Source organism: Sitophilus oryzae, unplaced genomic scaffold (genome assembly GCF_002938485.1).
Source record: "Sitophilus oryzae breed Bouriz unplaced genomic scaffold, Soryzae_2.0 scaffold_1657_pilon_pilon, whole genome shotgun sequence".
Classification (NCBI taxonomy): Eukaryota; Metazoa; Arthropoda; class Insecta; order Coleoptera; family Curculionidae; genus Sitophilus; species Sitophilus oryzae.
Genome location: NW_022146344.1, coordinates 846,526 through 867,254, shown reverse-complemented (window position 1 = coordinate 867,254; position 20,729 = coordinate 846,526). Strand labels below are relative to the sequence as shown.

Here is a 20,729-nt window from a genome sequence, read left to right as displayed (position 1 = left end):
TTTTGAGACGCACCCGGTATATATACAGGGTGTCCCATCTAATTAAATATATAATTTTGAGTGATATTTCGAAAATTACAGTTCCCAATAAAAAAATGGTTTGTAGAGATAATAGAGATAATAGAGATAGCCTGATGGAGATCTACAACAAAATTCATTTCATACTGAAAATCTAATAAAATATATATTGGCACTTCTTCTTAGCGGTATCACCGCATTTTTCACAAATTGACCGAGAAAGCGTTTAGAATAGTATTGCCCCCTAACTAGTGGACTATTAATACAGGGTGTTTCAAAAAGAACATATGCCATCTCTCGTGGGGAGATTCCTCTCGTAAAAATAAGATTTATTTTTCATATTTACATAGGTCCGATTCTGCTTTGTTTCGTAGCTATAGGGTGTTAAAGTAATCTTCTTTTTTCGATTTTTATATTTTTCTTCAAAGTGCTTTTAGCGATTTGATTGAAATTTTGAGAATAAAAGTTACTATAAGTGCAATATATTTTAATGCTCCAAATGTGTCGACATATTAAGGAGGGACGTGCATATGGGTTATCACTGGAATATTTTTCTAAAAAAATATGTGCGCCAATGATTTTTTCATTTTGTTAGCAAAATCGTGTAGACAGTTAAATGCTGATTAAAAGTTGCCTCTTGGTATATTATCGATTTCGCCGATTAATTTGCCTAATAATTAATCCAATTCTAATAATAATCTTTAAAACCGAGTTTAAAACATTTTATCATTAGCTTGTCAAAATGTTAAATAAGTATTCAATAATTCCTCATAAAAAAATATAAAAAAAATCCACTCACACAAATTTTGAGCTACCCTGTAGAAGCTGAAATATTTTTCTGAAATACATCCCAATAGATACTTTAGGTTTGTTTATTATAGGAACTACGGTTGCCCGACGCACTATTGCCGAACCCTGTATCCCAATAACAAATGTTTGCCATGTACAGTTGTACAAATATAGGAAAAGACTTGGGGATAGCACCGGTCGCGTGATATTTTATATTTCTCACGTCTCTAGCTAGCCTTGTTAAGTTGTACCCGGGTCGTTTTGATACTATTTTTCATTCAAATTGCATAAAAAACTCGATTTTTACTTTTATATCTCTAATCGTAAATCATTTGTACCGAACGAAGAACAGATTTTGTATCTATTTATCAACTGGATATGTCATAAATTAAGTACTTTTATCTTTGTCTCTTACTCATTAAAACATAGTCGTCATATCACCGATTTAGAATGACCACACAGGTATAAAGTTCCCTCTAAATGGAAATATTAACTCGTTAAAAAAGTCATGAACCTTGACAGGCGAATAAATTATACACCACCGCCGTTAATTTAGTTCTCTTTTATTCGCCCTGCATGTGCTATAATAAAAATATATGTCGTAATTGTCATTTGGATAACGCTTGTCCCGTCCTAGCACAGGACAAAAGGTTCTGCAATTCTTTTACGCTTTTACATTTAATCAGGTCGTTAGATTCTATAGAAAAAAACACTTTATTAGCGCCATTCTCTTTCCCTGTTTCGTTTATTCTTTCTAGTGTGTTTTCTAAATCGTAGCTGTAGAAGAAAAACGTATTTTGTACCCATGTACAGTTTGTTCCAATTTTGTGAATTATGGGGTTTCTCGTTTATGAGTAGAGATACAAAGGTGTGATTTTCACATCACTGTACTACATTTTTATGAAACTAAAGATGCTACACATAGATTTATCCCAGCTACCTTGGCTCCTAAAATACAGGGCAAATTTGAAAATGTTACTTAACCGATATGTATTATAATATTTTTTGGTACGTGGTGTTTTGAACAATTCCACATAAACAAATTTTCAAAATTACTAAATGTTATATTCCTACAAAAAACCGTTTTCTATTGTATAAAAAATCGCTTTCTACCATTACATTTTATAAAAGAACTATTTTACATTGTTTTAATCTTGTATAATGGAATTCAATAACTTGAAATTGAAAATTTCACAGTGAGTGTATTCATATAAAATATGTCCAATCCTTCAATAGTTTAGGACCATAAACATTAACTGGATAAAACAAGAATAAATTACAAATAAAACAATTAAAATATAATAACTTTAATCCTCTTCTTCTTCCTCCTCCTCCTCTTCCTCTCCTTCTGCTTCCTCGGCCTCGGCCTCCTCCCCACCTTCTCCAACTATTTCTTTTGGTTTAGGCAAGTGATCAATTCGCCATTGTTCTTCTTCAGCTCCGGTGGGATCCATAACCTCTAGAATTTCTGGACCCACCGGATACTCCTGTTGTACTGTTGGTAAAGGAGATGGTGAAAAATTGTGTTGCATATATTTCAATCCATTTCCAATGTAAATGTTATGGAAAGTTTTTCCTTGAGTGGAAAATGCATAAGCGCCTGGCCATAGATTTGATCTAACTACCGCCAAAGCGTACATGTCGATAATCTCCGACGATGTTCTTACACTCCACGGTGTAACTGCTTCTAATGAAGCATCTTCTGAAAGTGGTGTTAGGAGTGGAGGACCAGTTTCAGGTTCAGCCTTTGGAGCTTTTTCCTTATCTTCTTCCTCTTCTTCTCCTAATTCTTCGCCCAATTCCTCATCTTCCACGAAAGTATCAGGAGTTGGATTCCACCTAATTAAAAAAACATTTTGAATATAATTACATTAATAATTATGATACAATATTTGCATGGTATGCTTATTTGTCGTTTCAAATTGGTTCATGTCTGCGCATGACGTCACCTTTGAATCAAATCCCTGACAGCTGCATTTGATCGAACAGTTTTTATCTGGTTTTTATCGTGGTTTTATGGTAATTTGCCTGTTTTTATATAATGAGTTTTGTTAGTATTTTCCGTAATTCAATTTCTAATATTTAGTACGATTGATTTTAGGTCGGTAGGCTAGGTATTAATTTGTTTTAAAAGCTTAAAATACCTGGGTGTGCGGTGGCTACTTGCATCAACACTAATCGGAAAACGAAAGGCACGCACACGCACAGTAAATATTTCGGAATTCCAAAAAGATTTGCCTAAACAGTGGATAATTGATTCCTGTCGAGAGGATAAGGTAAAACTAAAAAATGGTGAGCTTACATTTTGAATCACTTAATTTATAGATCTACTTTGAATACTAACTAAACTAATATATTTAGGGATATCCTTACCCTACTCAGTTTTTTGTTTACAATAGTTATCGAGTATCATTGTGAATAATTTTAAATAGAACATAATATGTTTGTGACATATGCATATAAATATTCAATATTCAATATAAGTTCACTTATTTTAGCTTGTGTCTGCTCCATACATTTTGCTGATAGCTTAGAAATTCCAATGAAACAAAGGTTGCTACAATACAATTAAAAAACTAGCCGCAATTTAAGATTTGACACTGTGTCAGTATTAAATACTCCTTTCTCATCTCATAAACTTAAGACTAGTGCAAGAACTGGTCGAATTGCTAAAAAAGAAGGCAACATAACACAGTAAGTTATGGAGATATTAAAGAAGTCATTTGAGACTCAACCTTCAACTTCATATGACGAACCTTATTTGCAATCTTGAACTAATGAAGAATATTATATTATACTAGCGTGTACCAGCGACTTCGTTCACGTCGAATTAATCATTTGTAATGGTGATGATAAAGCAAAAGCAAAATTTCAATTAACATACAAACTAGGTAAAATTTTCTCACATTTATGTCAGCATGAGAAAAATAATATGGCGATATTATTATACAGGGTTGTTCACCACATACGACACGGGAGTATTGTAGCTAAACGATTAGATTTTTACAAATTGTAAGTTTTGGGTTCGTTGAAGGACTATTAGAGCTACAATTTAAAAATATTTTACAAGATACAGAGTGTCCCAAATAAGTAAAAAAATATCATAGTTGTATTTTTTTTAAATAGAACACCTATATATTATTCTATTTTTGGATTCTACGATTGAAATAAAAGGTAAATTTGATTAAGGTTTATCACACTTAAACCTTACCGTTTTTGAAATATTTTCAATTTTAAGAAATTGCAGTAAAATTTTAATGCTTCATTTCTCCAAGGGTATCAAAGTTTTTAATACTAAATATTTACTGAAGATTATTTATTGATCAGATATTGTGTTGCAATAATAAAAATTTTACTACCTTATACAGAGTGTCCAAAAATTTATATTAAATAATTACTAGCTTTAAACGGCCATAACGTGTTTAAGTTAAATGGAACACCCTCTATATTTTACGTAAATCATATGCACAATTTAATTGTCTATCAAATTTTATTATACCATTTTTTACCTATCTCTGCAACTTTTCGTAGAAAATGCATTTTCTTATAATTTAGACCTCATTTATCACTATACCCATGGAATATTGACATTTCAGATTTTTTAAGCAACATATATGCACAAAATGTACAGGTGGTAAATATTGCAAGCCTATTGGTATACCAAAAAACTATTTAAATCTTTATAAAAGAGTATACTGAATTAAATTACCACCATTATTTCCGACCAAAAATTAGTTAATTACATACTTTTAAATTGTTTTAATTAATAAAGTATTCTATATAAATGTGGATTTGGCTCAGAAATCAATATAATAATAAATTATGAAAATAAACGTCTCTGTTTTTATAAATCAGCATTCGTCAAAAAATGAAATAAAATTTATAAGGCGTTACTTTTTACCACACTGTCTAATACACACACAAAATTCAGTTTTTTTAGTATTTGGAGCAATTATTATTAATCAACATAAACAGTCAATTAATGTAGTCTGAATACTGGGATCATATTAATTGGTCCTTTTTACCAAAAATATTTAAACAGTTTTTTTAATTTTTTTTTATGAAATAAGCGAGCTATATCGACAATATTAGTATCTGTACTCTTGGAAAATTTGTTACATCTTTAAAAATAATCAAAATAAAGTAAAAAATGGTATAATAAAATTTGATAGACAATTAAATTGTGCATATGATTTACGTAAAATATAGAGGGTGTTCCATTTAAATTAAACACACTATTGCCGTTTAAAGCTAGTAATTATTTAATATACATTTTTGGACACTCTGTATAAGGTAGTAAATTTTTTATTATTGCAACACAATATCTGGTCAATAAATAATCTTCAGTAAATATTTAGTATTAAAAACTTTGATACCCTTTTAATGAAGCCTTAAAATTTTTACTGCAATTTCATAAAATTGAAAATATTTCAAAAACGGTAAGGTTTAAGTATGATGAGCCTTAATCAAATTTACCTTTATTTTAATCGTAGAATCTAAAAATAGAATAATATACAGGGAGTTCCATTTAAAAAAATACAACTATAATATTTTTTACTTAGTTGGGACACTCTGTATCTTGTAAAAATATTTTTAAATTGTAGCTCTAATAATCCTTCAACGAACCCAAAACTTACAATTTGTAAAAATCTAATCGTTTAGCTACAATACTCCGTGTCGTATGAGAGATAACTTGGTAATATTTGAGGGGTAGTTTCATCTCGTTGGAATTTGACTTTCGAAAAATCCGTTTGCCAATAATAAGCTTTTTACGTTGAGTGGTTTGAGCAGGATCGTGATTAATCAGTATGTCAGTCACTTAAGGATTTTATATATTAGTATAGATTAATACAGTAAGAAATGAATAAAAATATATCAGACTTTATTGGTGTAGCATTGTGTATTCAAAACATAGAATTAAAGATCATCTAGTCAACAAATATTAATTTTCACTCTATGAAATGATAATGCCGAGTATATAATCCGAAAATCTCTTCAACCGTCGGAAACACCCTTATTCACCAAGCTCTGGACAGAGAGTCATATGCCATATTAATCGCCAACCTCAACAGAGAAGGCATCTAGGAGGAGGAGGAAATGATAAACTAATTAAGGAATATTAATAAACTTGATGCATAAATTATTTAAAAAGCTTATAGGCAACAAAATCTCGAATTTAACTCAAAATTGTAATGGTAAGCTGTGATTTAACATTTGGCGATTTAAAATTTTGACTCGAAGCTGACGTCATTCGTGCGAGAGAGATGGAGCTAAACATGCGGATAAGCATACCATGTTTATTGTATCATGATTAATAATTACAACTTTCAATTACCAAGAGATTCGTCCCTGTGGTAGGATATATGGAGCGGAATGTACCCAAAATGACATGGAGCGGTCTGTCAAATCTTTCAAGGACGGAGGATCATATTTCGAATTAATTTTGTATTCGGTTTTAGCTTGATCTCGGGTTCTTCTTCCCCCCTTCTTCTTCTTCTGCACCTTCGCCAGCTTCTTCTTCCCTAAATGTATAGTATCCCCAAAGGGGCGATTTGTGTGCCGGCACTTATTCTTGAAATTTGAGCTCTGAGGTAGTTCTTTTTCCTTTCAGGAAATTCCGGATATGTAAATATATCTTTTTCTAGATCTCCGGTAAATGATTTGTATATTTGCCGAGCCATCCGGATCTATTTATAAATAATGGTATACCTATTAACTTTAATATAACTTATATACAGGGTGACGCAGGCTTCCGATAAAGCTCTATATTAGGTTTCTGGTTTGCGATTTTTATTTCAATTTTTTACATAACATGGAGGCAATGGAAACGTACATTTAAAAAATATTTTTGTCAAAATATAGGGTGATTCAAACATATTTTTAAACTAAATTTGAATAAAATATTATGTATTTTTAGCTCAGTGGATTTGCCATTAATTTTCTTTCCAAAAATAAGCATAATGTCATATACTATAACGAGTGGTTTTTGAAATATACCTAACCATTTTTAGACTAAATTTACTACTTATTTAATGCCCTATCAAAATTCGAAATTTAAAGAATTTTCTTTTTTCCAACAGCAAGTACTGTATAAAAAGTATCTTCTTCAAAATTTAATGTATCAAAATTTTCGATATTTTGATATATACAGGTTATACCGGGTGCGTCTCAAAAGTCACCCTTATTATTTCATATAAAAAAAAAAGATTTGGTATGTTACTATATGACATAAATTAGGATTGATAGACGTATTCATTTTTTTTCGGCCACTTCCGGTTTCACCGGAAATGACTACAACTTTTGATTTTTAAATGGCACCCTCGGTATTTTTTTACTTTATTCGATATAAAATGACTATTCTGAATATATTGACAATTACATCAGACTAAAATATATGTCAACTTTAGGCATTTTTGCTCAAAACAGAATTGTATTTTAAATTTCAATCCAAAGTTGTGTTAAAAAACTAACTTTTAATTAAGGAGCCTTGGAAAAATAGATTTGATCGTCTAATGTTTTTAGTGTCTTATCCTGGCTTGTTAAAAGATGCCCAAATCGTATTTTTAATCATATCTCAATTTTTTCAAATGGAATGAGGGTCGCTCATTAGCATATTTGGAAAAAGCATTTTTTACGAATAATTTGGTACCATACACTTGGTATTTCGAATCAAATTGTCGTTATGAATCGCATGTTGCAATTTCAAATAAATTATATTTGAAAATGTCAAAAGTTGACATATGATATGTCATTCTATTCAGAGTGTCATTTTCTATGAAATCATATAACAAAATACCGAGGGTGTCATTTAAAAATCAAAAGTTATGTCATATACCAACATACCAAATCTTGATTTGTTATCTGCAAAAATACCAAAGTTATGAGAGCCACTTTTGAGACGCATCCGGTATATACAGAGTCAACATTAAATGTTGTAATTTTGTCTACTATTTTAGAGGGAACAAATAATTATTTTGTATTATAATGTAAAGTGGTTAAGAAATAGAACTATAACTAGACTACAGTGTGGACTACAGTGTGGACTTTGTCACATAATAATGAATATTACCTTTGTTTACTAATCCATTAATTTTAAAGGTAACCTCATCGGAAAATAAGATTTTAATTAAATGCCTCAATCTTCATGAACTGCAGTAAGCATATGCATTGCAAAATTAATTCTATTGATAAAGTCACTTTGATATTAATGTAGTTCCAATTGACAGGGATGAAATATATGTGCTTTATAATTCAATTAACACTACTCTGAGAAATGTCCGTTTAAGCCGATATTTCTCGAGAGGAAGCATTAGTATTTTCTTCTTCTAATAATAATAATAATATATTCTCAAGTTACTTACTCTCTTTTTTTATACATTTCAATATTAAATCTTCGTTTGAATTTCTCGAATAAGGATATTTGGGGTGCCCTTAAATAGGGATATTTTTGATGATAAATTTTTCTTGCTAAAAATATTTTCAGCTCCTTCCATACAATAAATCATATTTATTAATTCGTAAAAATTGATTATAATCCACTGAGCCAGCAATTACATAAACTCAATTGCAAAAAAAACGCAACGGAGAAATTTTCGGTCAAATATAAAGTGTCATATTTTTGTTGTTAACCTAACTTTAAAACACTCTTTGTAATAATTTCCTTTGTAAATTTTCCTAAAAAATATGAATTTACGGTCAGAATCATGACTCCTAAACATTTTGTTATTTGATTCATGTCCATACATGCTTAAGAGAAAAAATTACAAATTTTTGGCGGAAAGTTTATTTCGCTCTTAAAAATTAATTAGGGCATGTATTGACATGATCCAAAAAACAAAATGTAAAATTATATTTAAAAAAAACACACGAAACAATTGCACAGGATGTTTTAAAGTTAAGGTAAAAAACATCCCCTCTATTAACCCTGTTAAATATGCCAAATACTACAGTTTATAAGAAACTGAATTTACAAATTAAAGTTGAATTATATTACAGCTTGCTAAAAAAACATGAAAACAGAGCTAAAAATAAAAAAAATATAACACTTTAAATTTGAACAAAAATTTCTCCGTTGCGTTTTTTCATCTGAGTGTAGTATTCGATTTAAAAATATAACAAATTTTGGTTAGGTTAGGTTAATTTTAGGTAATTTTGGTTTGAAAATATATCTGAATCACCCTGTATGTTTACAAGAACATTTTTATATATTCGGAAAAAAATACAAATGACAAACCAAAATTCTAATTAGAACTTTTTCGGAAACCTGGGCCACCCTGTGTATAAAGATAAGTGTACCTCTTTAGGTGTAGTATCTGGAAGCTGTATCCAAGAATCACCAGTTTTGCAACATACGAAGTAAATCTTTTTGTTCAGACCAACACCTGAAGGTTCTATGGGTGGCTCAGGTGGCTCTTCATACTGTATTTTAGGCATGGGTGGCAAGGGTCTGGGGATTTTTGACTTAGGACTTTCACCTACCATTTCTTCTTGGTTTTTTGATATATCTTTCAAAGCTTTATCCAACTCTTCGTCTCCTGTTACTAAAATTTTGGCCATTTCTTCTTGTTTTGTTTTTTCCTCATATTCCTCATTCCTTTTCATATATTCGTCTTCTTTTAGTTCTGCTTCAAGTACCAGGTAATGATTAAACTTTCCAAATATCTTTCCCCAAAATCGTATCCAGGATATAGGCTCAGTATGGATCATTTTTCGCATCGACAGCATGACAAACGCCATATCTTGTCGGGGTAAACCTAAACCTATTTGTTCCAAGTAATACAATAATTCCATCATATTATTTCTAGACATATCAGCTAACTCGAGATCTTCTGGATCAACTGTAGATGGTGCTTGTGGGGTGAGCGGTTTCAAGGCGGTCATAATACTTGTAGAAAGCTGTAGCCGACTAGGTTCGACAAAAACATCTTCTAAATGGTCTGTCAAAGGTCGATAACGTCGTTCTTTAACTTTTCTACTATATTCTTCGAAAAAATCGATAATATTTTCTGGTCGTTCTGCTAAAATCTTGTTTAAAACCTCCGTCAAGTGATCATATAAATTATCTCCAGTATTAGTGCTCGCAGTTTGTAGAAATGCTTTAGCATTAAAAAATTCAACTTCGGTATTGGGTTCAGTACTAATATTTTCGTCCGCATTGGGATCTACATTATAATCGTAAATCATTTTTGATTGAGTATTTAGTCAGTGTCAGTAAACTATTTGACAAATTCCGATTTAATGTCTGAAGGTTAGAACCAAATTATAACAATTAAGGTAATATAAATGTCTACAATATACAGTATACATAAATATGAATACCTGGTGGTGCATAGTCGCTCGAACCATAGGAAACCCCATGTTAATTTTGAACTGTGGAAATCTTGGCTCCTCTGTTCATTGTGCAGCTTTTAAGCTTGTAAGTCATACATAGATTTTTCTGGCACATTGTCCGTATAGTACAGGATGCGGCTGCAGGATTATTACGCTCATCATATTTTAAATTAAAACCTATTAACTGATTTTATCCAACAACCACTACTTATACATACATTACTCACATGTATACATGCATATAAAATAAATAGTAACACACGCGTCAGTTTTTAACAAACTAGTGTGTTATAACTTTAAAGCCACACCATTTTATAGAAATTATTAAGATTTATTCATAAATTACTAATTCAATTAGTTATTTAAATTAACATTAACATTAAATGAAAATGAAATATTTTTTGTAAATTCAGAAATTGTAAAACCTTGTATGCCTCCAAATGCGGTCCCTCCACTGCTTGAAAGAGGCTCTGTCATTACAACGGCTCGTTCTCGAACACTTACAGCACCTTGAATCTTATTCGCAATCTCTCTGGTAATGGACTCGATATATCCTTTCGCAACAGTTGCAGATCGCCATCCTCCGTGTCTTTTTAACGTTGTTCACTCCTGCATTAGCCAGGAATGTAGCGGATGATCTTCTCATATAATGTCAAGTGTATTGCTCAGGATGTTGTAGGCTAGTAATGGGAATACCGGTTCCAGATGAGTCGCGTTACAATAGCGACCGTTCCAGAAAAATACCGCGACAAAATACCGCGATTTTGTAACCGAGGTTCCAACTTCCAAAGTGTCGCGGTCCTCACTTATGCAGTATTCCTGACATTAGTACCTACCTACTCCCAATCGCTGTTGTCAGGTTCTTACAATTCTACCAGCTGTTACAACCAATCGTGTCATAAACTTAGGTACAACTGATATTGGAGATGGAGAATTACCCTCTATAAAACCGTTCCAGATACTGGCTTTTGTCAAAGCCCTGGGACTGTATGATGAGTTATAACTCAAGAAAGGGGGACACGATAGATCTGTAAAGTCGCAGCCTTTAACCCCCCTCCCACTCATTCTACATTCTACCAGCTCAAAATACATTTTGCTGAGATTTACTGACTTTTTCACTACCTTTTCTCACAAACTGCAAATTTTAAAAATAAAACTTTCGTAATGATATAAATTGTATTTCTAAATTTATTATAGAGAATGATAGAAGTTCTAGCAACACTGCTCCCAATCCTGCCGTTATCTCTGTGCCCGTGTAAATTTATCACTCATATTTATGTGTATTGCAATATAATATATTCGAGAATATATTTAATGTTAAAACCAAGAACAAAGTCCAAACCACCGTCAAAAAAAATGTTTATTGGTGACCGGTTTCGGCAATTCCATCCATCATCAGACCTTAAAAATATATATAAACAATAAAACTTATATAAATGTATAAAAGCAAATAAAATATTTTTATTTTATTTGCTTTTGCGTTTCATCTTTCAAACAACGCTATTTTATACCATGCCTAGTACATACCAAAAATTGCTGTTTCGAAAGTAACGTAGCGACGGCAGCACCAACGCCAATAGCAACCCACCAAATGGCGACAGGCAAAACCGGAACCATAGAAGCACACCAGCGACTGCTGGAACGAAGTACGTCGCCGCCGAGGTCGAGCGTCGATAGCCAGTTGCAGCAGGGACCAGGGGTTACTTCTGTTCGCGACAGACGGAACTACGGGTCCAGGAGCGCGACGGCTGGAGCAAACACGCGCGACGCTACGTACACACCAGTGCCAGTTACTACTATTAGCGACCGACGAAATCGTGACTGCTGGAGCTAAACACGTCGCTATGCGGTTACTACGGTTCGAGCTAACTTCAAGAGCGATTATAAATAATTTATTTGCAAATTATAAATAATTTATAATTTTGTCGTCATTATGATCGTCGTTCTTCAATAACAGGTTCCTGATTCGTTGTGGAGCGCGACACGACGTCACAAAAATATACCGCTCCAAAATCGCGTTACTCAAATACCGACACATCACTATTGTAGGCCCAATTACTTGCGGAATATCTTCGTGAATCATTTTTCTTTAAAATCGGACTTGCTGGTTGATAATTCACTATTTTATCGTTTTAGCATTAAAATAAACTTTTTTAGCATTAAAATTTCACCCCCAAAATTTCATTCGAATCATTAAAAGTACTTGGAAGAAAATTATAATAAATCGAAAGATTATTGAGAATTTAATACCTTGTAGCTACGAAACAAAGCAGAATCGGACCTATGTTGATATGAAAAATAAATCTTATTTTTACGTGAGGAATCTCCCCACGAGAGATGGCACATGTTTTTTGAAACACCCTGTGTATGGTTTTTTCAACGATAACATGCCAGACTAATATTGACACAATATGCAGTTTTTGAAATACTTTTAAAATATAACTTAACATAAACGGAGATATTTGAAAAGAAAAACGAAAAAATCCAAGATAGCGGTCATTTTTGTCAAACTTTTTCCACGGGGACCGAATGGGACCTTTGATGGGCTAAATAGGAGGCCATTATTCATGCCATTATCTATACATTTCCGCTGAGATTGGTTGGTTACTAATTTTTTTCACCTTTATATAATAACTAGCGTGTACCAGCGACTTCGTTCGCGTCGAATTAATCTTTTGTAATGGTGATGATAAAGCAAAGCAAGAATTTCCATTAACATGCAAACTGGATAAAATTTTCTCACATTTATGTCAGCATGAGAAAAACAATCTCGTAGTTTTATATTTGAGGGGTAGTTTCATCTCGTTGGAATTTGACTTTTGAAAAATCCGTTTGCCAAAAATAAGCTTTTTACGTCAAGCAGGTTAAGCAGAATCGTGGTTAAGCCCAACTTTTTTGAACACCCTGAATGATTTTTTAAAAAATTTCAAAATATGTAAAAAAACCAATAAATTTTGCTTGTCCAAGCGTCCACGGCTAACTGTTTTTTAAATAACAAATATTGTAATATTTGAGGGGCGTTTTCACCCTCTTGGAATTTGAGACTCGAGAAACCCCTCCTTATTGAACCTCTACACCCCACAGTCAATCCGTTTGCCAAAAATCAGCTTTAGACGTCAAACAGTTTAAGCAGAATCGTGATTACACAATAGTCATATTTTATGAGACACCCTGTATAAATTTATAAAAAATCTTAAAATATGTAAAACAGCAAAATAAAATATACGTGTTTAAGACTTTTTCCGAAAAACTCACCGGTTTTTAAATAAACAATATTTTAAAATTTGAGGGATAGTTTCAGCCCCTTAGAACTCGAGTTTCGAAAAATCCCTCCTTATCGAACCTCTACACCCTAAAGTCAATCTGTTTTCCAAAAATCAGCTTTTTACGTCAAGCGCTTTAAGCAGAATCGTGATTTATCAATGACCAGATTTTTCGAAACACCCTGTATACATTTTTAAAAAATCTTAAAATATGTAAAAAACAAAATAAAATATACGTGTTTAAGCGTTTTTTTGGAAACTTGACCGTTTTTTAAATAAAAATAATTGTAATATTGATATTTCACCCTCTTAGAATTGGAATTTCGAAAAATCCCTTCTTATCGAACCTCTACACCCTAGAATCAACCTGTATGCCAAAATTGAGCTTCTTACGTTGTGTGGTTTAAGCAGGATCGTGATTAATCAGTAGGTATGTCAGTCACTTAAGGATTTTATATATTAGTATAGATAAATGGCTACGTTTACTGTAGGTACTAATATGTTTTATTATTCATTTGTAGTACGGTTTTATTGTTAATTTAGAGAATTCTGTACTGAATACTAATCGTAATTCCACTGCTGTAAGTCGCTCCGAAGGCTTAAGAATATTGGAGCAACCCCTTAATCAAAGATCGTAGTGTAGGTTAAAACGAAGCAAGCACCATGTCAGCTTTGATAATTTTAAGCGTGGGGATTCAAACTTTCAACTTGTTTCTCTGTAGTGAGATAATTGCACCAGTCTTGCTTTGAAGATATGTGAGACATATCTTTAAAAAAAGTAATCATTATTTACAGGCACATACAGGGTGTCCCAATATTCCGTGGACATAGAACTACTATGTGTTTTTGGAATCACAATAATGTCATATTTTAACTTCTACAGGGTGGCTCAAAAACAAAGTGAAATTTAACTCTTTTTACTAATATTTAGACTTGCACTTTATTTACCACCTGTTAACATACGAAGTTTAAGATACAGATACGTTGAATATGTTGTAATATGAACTTGTAAACTACAAGTTTTTAGTTTACACATGATAACGGTGAGTGATCCTTCTGACCGAAACGTTGTGTTAATCAAAATAAATAAAGACAATAGAAGTCCTACATCCTTTTATTTTCAGTATTGAATCATTGTTTACCACATTCAAAAAAATGGTAGTACATATTATAAACTAATAAATTTATTAATTACCAGATAATATACAGACCGAACCACCGTAGTAGTAACATAGGCAGAACCGGACGAATTAGCGTATACCCGTCCGCCGGATAAAAGGCAGGCGAAAAAATGCGATAAAATAAAAATAGGTAGAATATGTGATAAGAATGATTCAGAATTTGTATTTATTCGTGTTTTAATAGCCAAAACGAATACATATATTCTCGCGATAGTTCTCGTGTAAAATTTATTTTTTAAGTAAAATAATGGATGTTGACGAAGTTCGTGAGAAAATTCAAATTGTAAAATGGTATTTCCAAAATAGGTCTTATCGGGATATACAAACAATTTTTCCACAAACTTTTGTAAACAGGCCAATTCCATCTTTACCTACTATATCAAGAGTTATTAATAATTTTAAAACACACGGGTGCGTGTCCCCACAAAAACACAAAAAGCCTGATGTGTTGATTAATGAAGAACAGGAATTAAAGCAAGTGTTAATTTTTGCTACTGCGGATCAAAATCCCACGTTTTCAAGTAATCAAATTGCTTAGGTAACAGATTCTTCACCTAGCACGGTTAAAAGAGTCCTTAAAAACAATAGATACCGATAGTATAAGCGCGCAAAACTTAAGAAATTTTTCATGAAGACCAATTTCGGCGTATGGCGTTTTGTGAATATGTAATGGAAAAGGTCAATTTAGATGAAAACTTTATTCGGCGTATAGTTTTCACCGACAAATCAAGTTTTGCTTTATTGAGTCGTCATAACCCTACACAAGTACGATATTGGTCTCGGGAAAATTTGCACAGATATTTTGAGGTTCTCACGCAATATCCTCAAGAGCTAAATGTTTGTGGTTTTGTAGGGGAGCACATGATTGGTCTATTTTTTATAGAGGGTAATTTAATTATTGCAAAGTATTTGGACTTGTTACAGCAGCAGATTGTCCCTAGAATTTGTGAGTTATTGGGAGAAAGATTCCACAATGTCTGGTTTCAACAAGATGGTTGCCCTGCCCACAATGCCCGTATTATTCAAGAATATTTGAACAATACTTTTCCCAACCGTTTAATTAGTGGATATGGAACTATTTTGTGGCCCGCTAGATCACCAGATCTTTCTCCCAATGATTTCTTTTTGTGGGGTTATGTAAAATCCAAAGTGTATGGTCATAATAGGGCTAATAATCTGGATGAGCTTCGAGTAAATATACGAGAGGCTTTCCAAACTATTAGCCCTAATATGTTAGCCAATGTCAGACGGGGATTTTACGACCGCCTAGGCTTCTGTCTAGTACAAAAAGGTGGTTTTTTTGAACACTTGTTATAACTTTTTTTTATTTAGAGTGATAGTTTAGTTTTTTTTGGGTTTAGAGAATTTATTTATTTTTAGTTTTGGCTTGTAAACACACTCAAATAATAAATATTTAAGTATTTTTATTTTAAATGTTACCGTAAGTAAAGGTAAATACTTAAAATGAAAATAATAAATACTCAGCACTCCTCGCGTCGTATTCCTAGTCTGTCACGACCGACCCGTCCAAGCACAACAACTGCAACTTCGTACTGCCTGACCAGCCTACTAGCAGGCAGTGAATCTCGAGTACGAACGCAAATCGGGTAAACGTAAATTCGTCCGGCAACTTGCTATGTTACTAGCAGCCTGGTCTTCTCTGTGTACATTTTATAATGGCCTGTTTGTTATTGGAAACTGGTGAAAATACTATAATGGCTTTATTAGAAGTGAAAACATTTTTGCAAATATATGATTTATCGATACATGTGTATAAGAAATGATACAAAATAAATTGGCAGAATTTCAACTATTTTTTTCACTATTATCCAATGAAGAAAAAACAAATGAAAGTAAAGTTTATTTTGGATTCCAACAAAATTACAAAACTGTACATAACTTCCAACACTTACAGGCATTTTCGTCTTATATTTATTAATATTATATTATAAATGAGACTAATAACATATAAATAGATAAAAATATTCTTTCTTTAACTTTGTTAACTAAAAGAAAACATTTATTTAAGCAGGTACAGTATGCTAGAGTCACGATTTTTTACTATTCGCATTAAAATCCACATGCTTCGACAATCAGTTAAAAAAATTAACATTTTAATGTTTGCTTTTCGGGGCTCTAGTGTCTCCGTAGTCATTAGCAGCGATTGTGTGCTCTAATTAAAGCTGAAATGAGTTACAGCTTGCAGAAACCGGAATAAATTTCTTTTAAATTTCAAACCCACGGTTTCAGGGACAATTGCTAGCGAGTTTCTTTAAATAAATAGGGTTTTTGTTCTCGCGACTGAACTAGCTCTTTTTTATTATTTGACCTAGTTTGGATTCTAGACGGAGTTCGTATATATAGTGTGCGGTAAATGAACAAAAATTAATGCTACTACATATTTTTCTTCTTCTGAACAATTATTCATAGTGAGAGTCAAAAATTCGGAATCACACAGAGCTGATAAAAAAGCAGAAAACGTAAAACCAACTGACGAGTCTAGTTTTTGTTTTGGTTCATCAACATATTTTGGACTAAATATAGCGGGTGCGTCTCAAAAGTGGCTCACTGCTATAACGTTTTTATTTTTTTTTCAGATAAAAAACGTGATTTGGTATGTTAGTATATTATGACATAAATTAGGACGGATTGACGTATTCAATTGTTTTTTAGTCCAGGAAATACATAATTTTAGGTTACAAAGTTCATGATAGTTCTGGATATAAGCTTGTCTTATGTTTTTCGGGTCGCTGAATGCGAATTTTTAACTCCCCACCAAAAATTTCCCCCGCAACCCCCTCAAATTTTGAAAAAAAGATAAAAATATCGTTTTTTAGAATAGAAGTCGATATTTTGTATACTTTACAAAAGAACTACTTGCAAATTCGGAAAGTGGACAAAATTTGCGACAAAAAGGATGATATGAGTGGTCAGAATTAAAATGGATCAAGTCCAGTTTCCTATTATTTTAAAATAATCGTCTTTATACGTTTATAAAATATTGTTTTTTCCAGCAGAGAAATGAATAAAGTCATACTTCACGCATTAAGCAGTTATAGCCTGTTTCTGTTTGGTTTCTGAATTCTGTTGACTCCTTTCAGAAGTGAACTGGATCAAGTCCATAAAATTTACCGCTCTGCGCAATTTTAACACGCGTGCTTTAGCAAAAAAATACTTTTTAGCTCTCGGTGCATAACGCGCGCCGGGACATCAGACGGTAACAGCGTAGTTTTCACCGCTTTTGCGACCTTACCTATTTATCGATGCCTGTCATGTTTAGTTTCTTTATTTATCCCCTCCCCTGTCACACCTGTTATAAAAAGAGATAGACTATGAAATTTGACTGAAAGACTCGTTTTACATTATCGACGGCGGATTCCTTCTCCATCGTGTACTGTGGCAACAAAATACAACTTTCGCATCCATTTGCGTAACCTATGTTCAATTTGTTAGGTCAAAGTACTCCACAAATAGTATTGTCGTTTTCGATGGTTACCCAGACGACATCGAAAACCACAATACAAAGAGCGTAGAAAGATTGCGAAGAGAAAGAAAACGGATTTTTAACCAACAGCAGAAATAAAAATCGCCTCATTGAAATGATTCAAAAATGTTTGAATTGGAACATTTGTCAGTGCGACAAGCCGACGAAGATGCAGACTGTCTCATAGTTAATACTGCAATTAAAATGGCCTCAATTCATCCATTAGTGATTATTGTAGGCGAAGATATCGATTTGTTAGTTATTGACTGTTTTATTACCATTGACTGCACTTTCTCAATCCGCCAATGTTTACTTCATGAAGCCGGGTAAAGGTAAGGTTCCACAACAGATCTACTCGTCTTCTGGTCTTGAAGAAAACACAGCGGCTAAAGCTATACTATTTTTACACGCTTTCAGCGGCTGGGACTCTACGTCTGCGATATTTGGTTACGGTAAAACCAAATTTATCAAAGTCTTTGTCCAAAACCCAGGTCTTCTCTCCATGGCTCAGCTGTTTCAAACTCCCAAATGCTGACGCACAAGCTATCGCAAAGGCAGGAAATCAATTTTTACTTCGTTTGTATGGTTGCAAGGATAAAACCATGAGTTTAAACGGCTTTAGACATCAGTGTTTTATTAGGACTGCGTACAACAGTAAACACAACCTAGCTTCTTTACCTCCAACTGAAGCTGCTGCTGAGCAACACTCATTGAGGACGTACCACCAAGTCCAAGTTTGTTAAGAAAATGTTATGGAACCACAGAAATGGGACTGGGAAAAAACTAGCTGCAGACTCCTGTCACTACCTTTAAATCTCCCGCTCCATCAAAACTTCTAAAGCTATCTCCTGCAGGTGTGAAAAAGGCTGCCGTGGCGCGTGTGGATGCAAGAAAAGTGGGTTGAAATGTTCAATAATGTGCCTCGAGTGCAGCAATTCATGCGATAATAGCCCTGGAGAAATCGCTGAGGATTTGGATTAAGAGGATCCGCAAGCAGAAGAAGTCGAACTTTTGTTTGAAAAGGTCGATCAAGCTGATGGAATTACTTTGAAGAAATCTAATAATCCTGGAAACCCGCGGAGTAACATGTGATGAATCTGATAGTAGTGGTCAAAGTGACGTAGATAAACCTGGGCCGTCAGCTGCAGTTAAGCGAAGAAGAATAATTTAAAGGTATCGCTCAGATGTGTTATAATATTAGTATTTATTTTCTTTTGTTAAAAAATTCTATTACTAATAAAATTTTATATATTAAAATTTAATAATATTAAACATGAAGATGTTAATTTTCAAACTGCCTGAAAATAGGTAAAGAAAAGTTGGAGGTAAGGGGGGTACTCCCAGATGTTAAAAATACAATAAAAAAAGGGGGTGGCGGAGGGTTAAAATAAAAGATGAAAGAGGTGAAGCCAGAGTGAACGTAAATGGCGTGGGTTGTTAAGCGAAGTGCAACAACGCAAGCTTATGATACCCTAAGGGCCGGTTTTATAATGTCTGGTTGACCGAACGTTGACCTAACCTTAAGTTGAATCTATCCAAAATGGTCAACCACAGGTTGAAATTCAACGTTCGGTCAGCCAGATATTACAATAACGGTCCTAAGTCGCCAATGAGCATGCTTCAAGGCACGTCAGCGCCCCCTACGTCTGTCCTACGACAAAATGTTTGAGGATTTTTTGTCTAAAATTTTGTCCACTTTCCGAATTTGCAGGTAGTTTTTTTGTAAAGTATTCAAAATATCGACTTCTATTCCAAAAAACGATATTTTTATCTTTTTTTCAAAATTTGAGGGGGTTGCGTTGTTAAAATGGAGGACCTTCTTCAGGCATGGGAGATGACGGATTTGATCCCAAAATACCAAGGTAATTTTAGCAATAATCCTACATTATTTGGTGACATTGGTTTGAGGTTAGGGGGACTCCATTTTAATATGCATTATTTCTTATACACTGGTGGTAAACTAGGTATGTACGCTTTTGGAATGATTCAATTATGTTTTAACAATTTTTATTATTGTATCTCGTTTTTAATTAGCGATGCCGCTGTCCAATATCTACCTATATTGGGAAATTACACAGTTTTATTGTATTTTCTTATTACGAAAAGCATATAATTTGGTAGGTGATGTTTGGCTAATCTAATTTAAAAAGTATTAACTATATTCGGGGTTATTCTGGTAATATTTCAAAATTCCATACCTATTGTAAATGGAAATTAAGAAAAGATTTTACCAAAACAAGAGTTTCTAACAAGATCGAACCCGAACCTCCGAAAGCATAGGGGACACGTTACCGAATTTTGTGAGAACTATATAGTTTTTCGATCCCGGTTAATATTCGTCCTAAGAAAAACTAGTTTATCCTAAAATCGGGTTTGCCCATACATGAATATAATAGATTTGGGACATGCTAAAAATTTTAATTCCCATTTCCCCTTAACCTCCAACCAATGTCATCAAATAATGTGAGATTATTGCTAAATTTACCTTAAAATTTTGGGATCAAATCGTCATCTCCCATGCCTGAAGAAGGTCCTCCATTTTCACATCTCACGAGCACAAACGATAATAAAAAAACTTTATAATTTTATAAACTACCTAGTCGGCGGGTCTAGTGACTAACCTAAAAGTAAGGAGAGGCTTTATTTTATAGTAGGTGATATTAC

General features: G+C 33.1%; 2 protein-coding genes across 2 annotated transcripts in view; both read right to left on the bottom strand.

The window, feature by feature from the left end:
• The window catches only part of LOC115880760 (5-hydroxytryptamine receptor-like), a 182,988-nt gene that overhangs the window by 57,362 nt on the left and 104,897 nt on the right, over positions 1–20,729 (bottom strand). The window lies entirely within an intron of this gene.
• Positions 1,990–10,033, bottom strand: LOC115880738 (radial spoke head protein 6 homolog A-like). Its single transcript, XM_030898017.1, is given in 5 exon segments — positions 1,990–2,646; positions 6,143–6,280; positions 6,282–6,346; positions 6,348–6,494; positions 9,103–10,033. Coding segments are annotated over 5 exon segments (1,770 nt in total). The 5' UTR covers positions 9,991–10,033; the 3' UTR covers positions 1,990–2,114.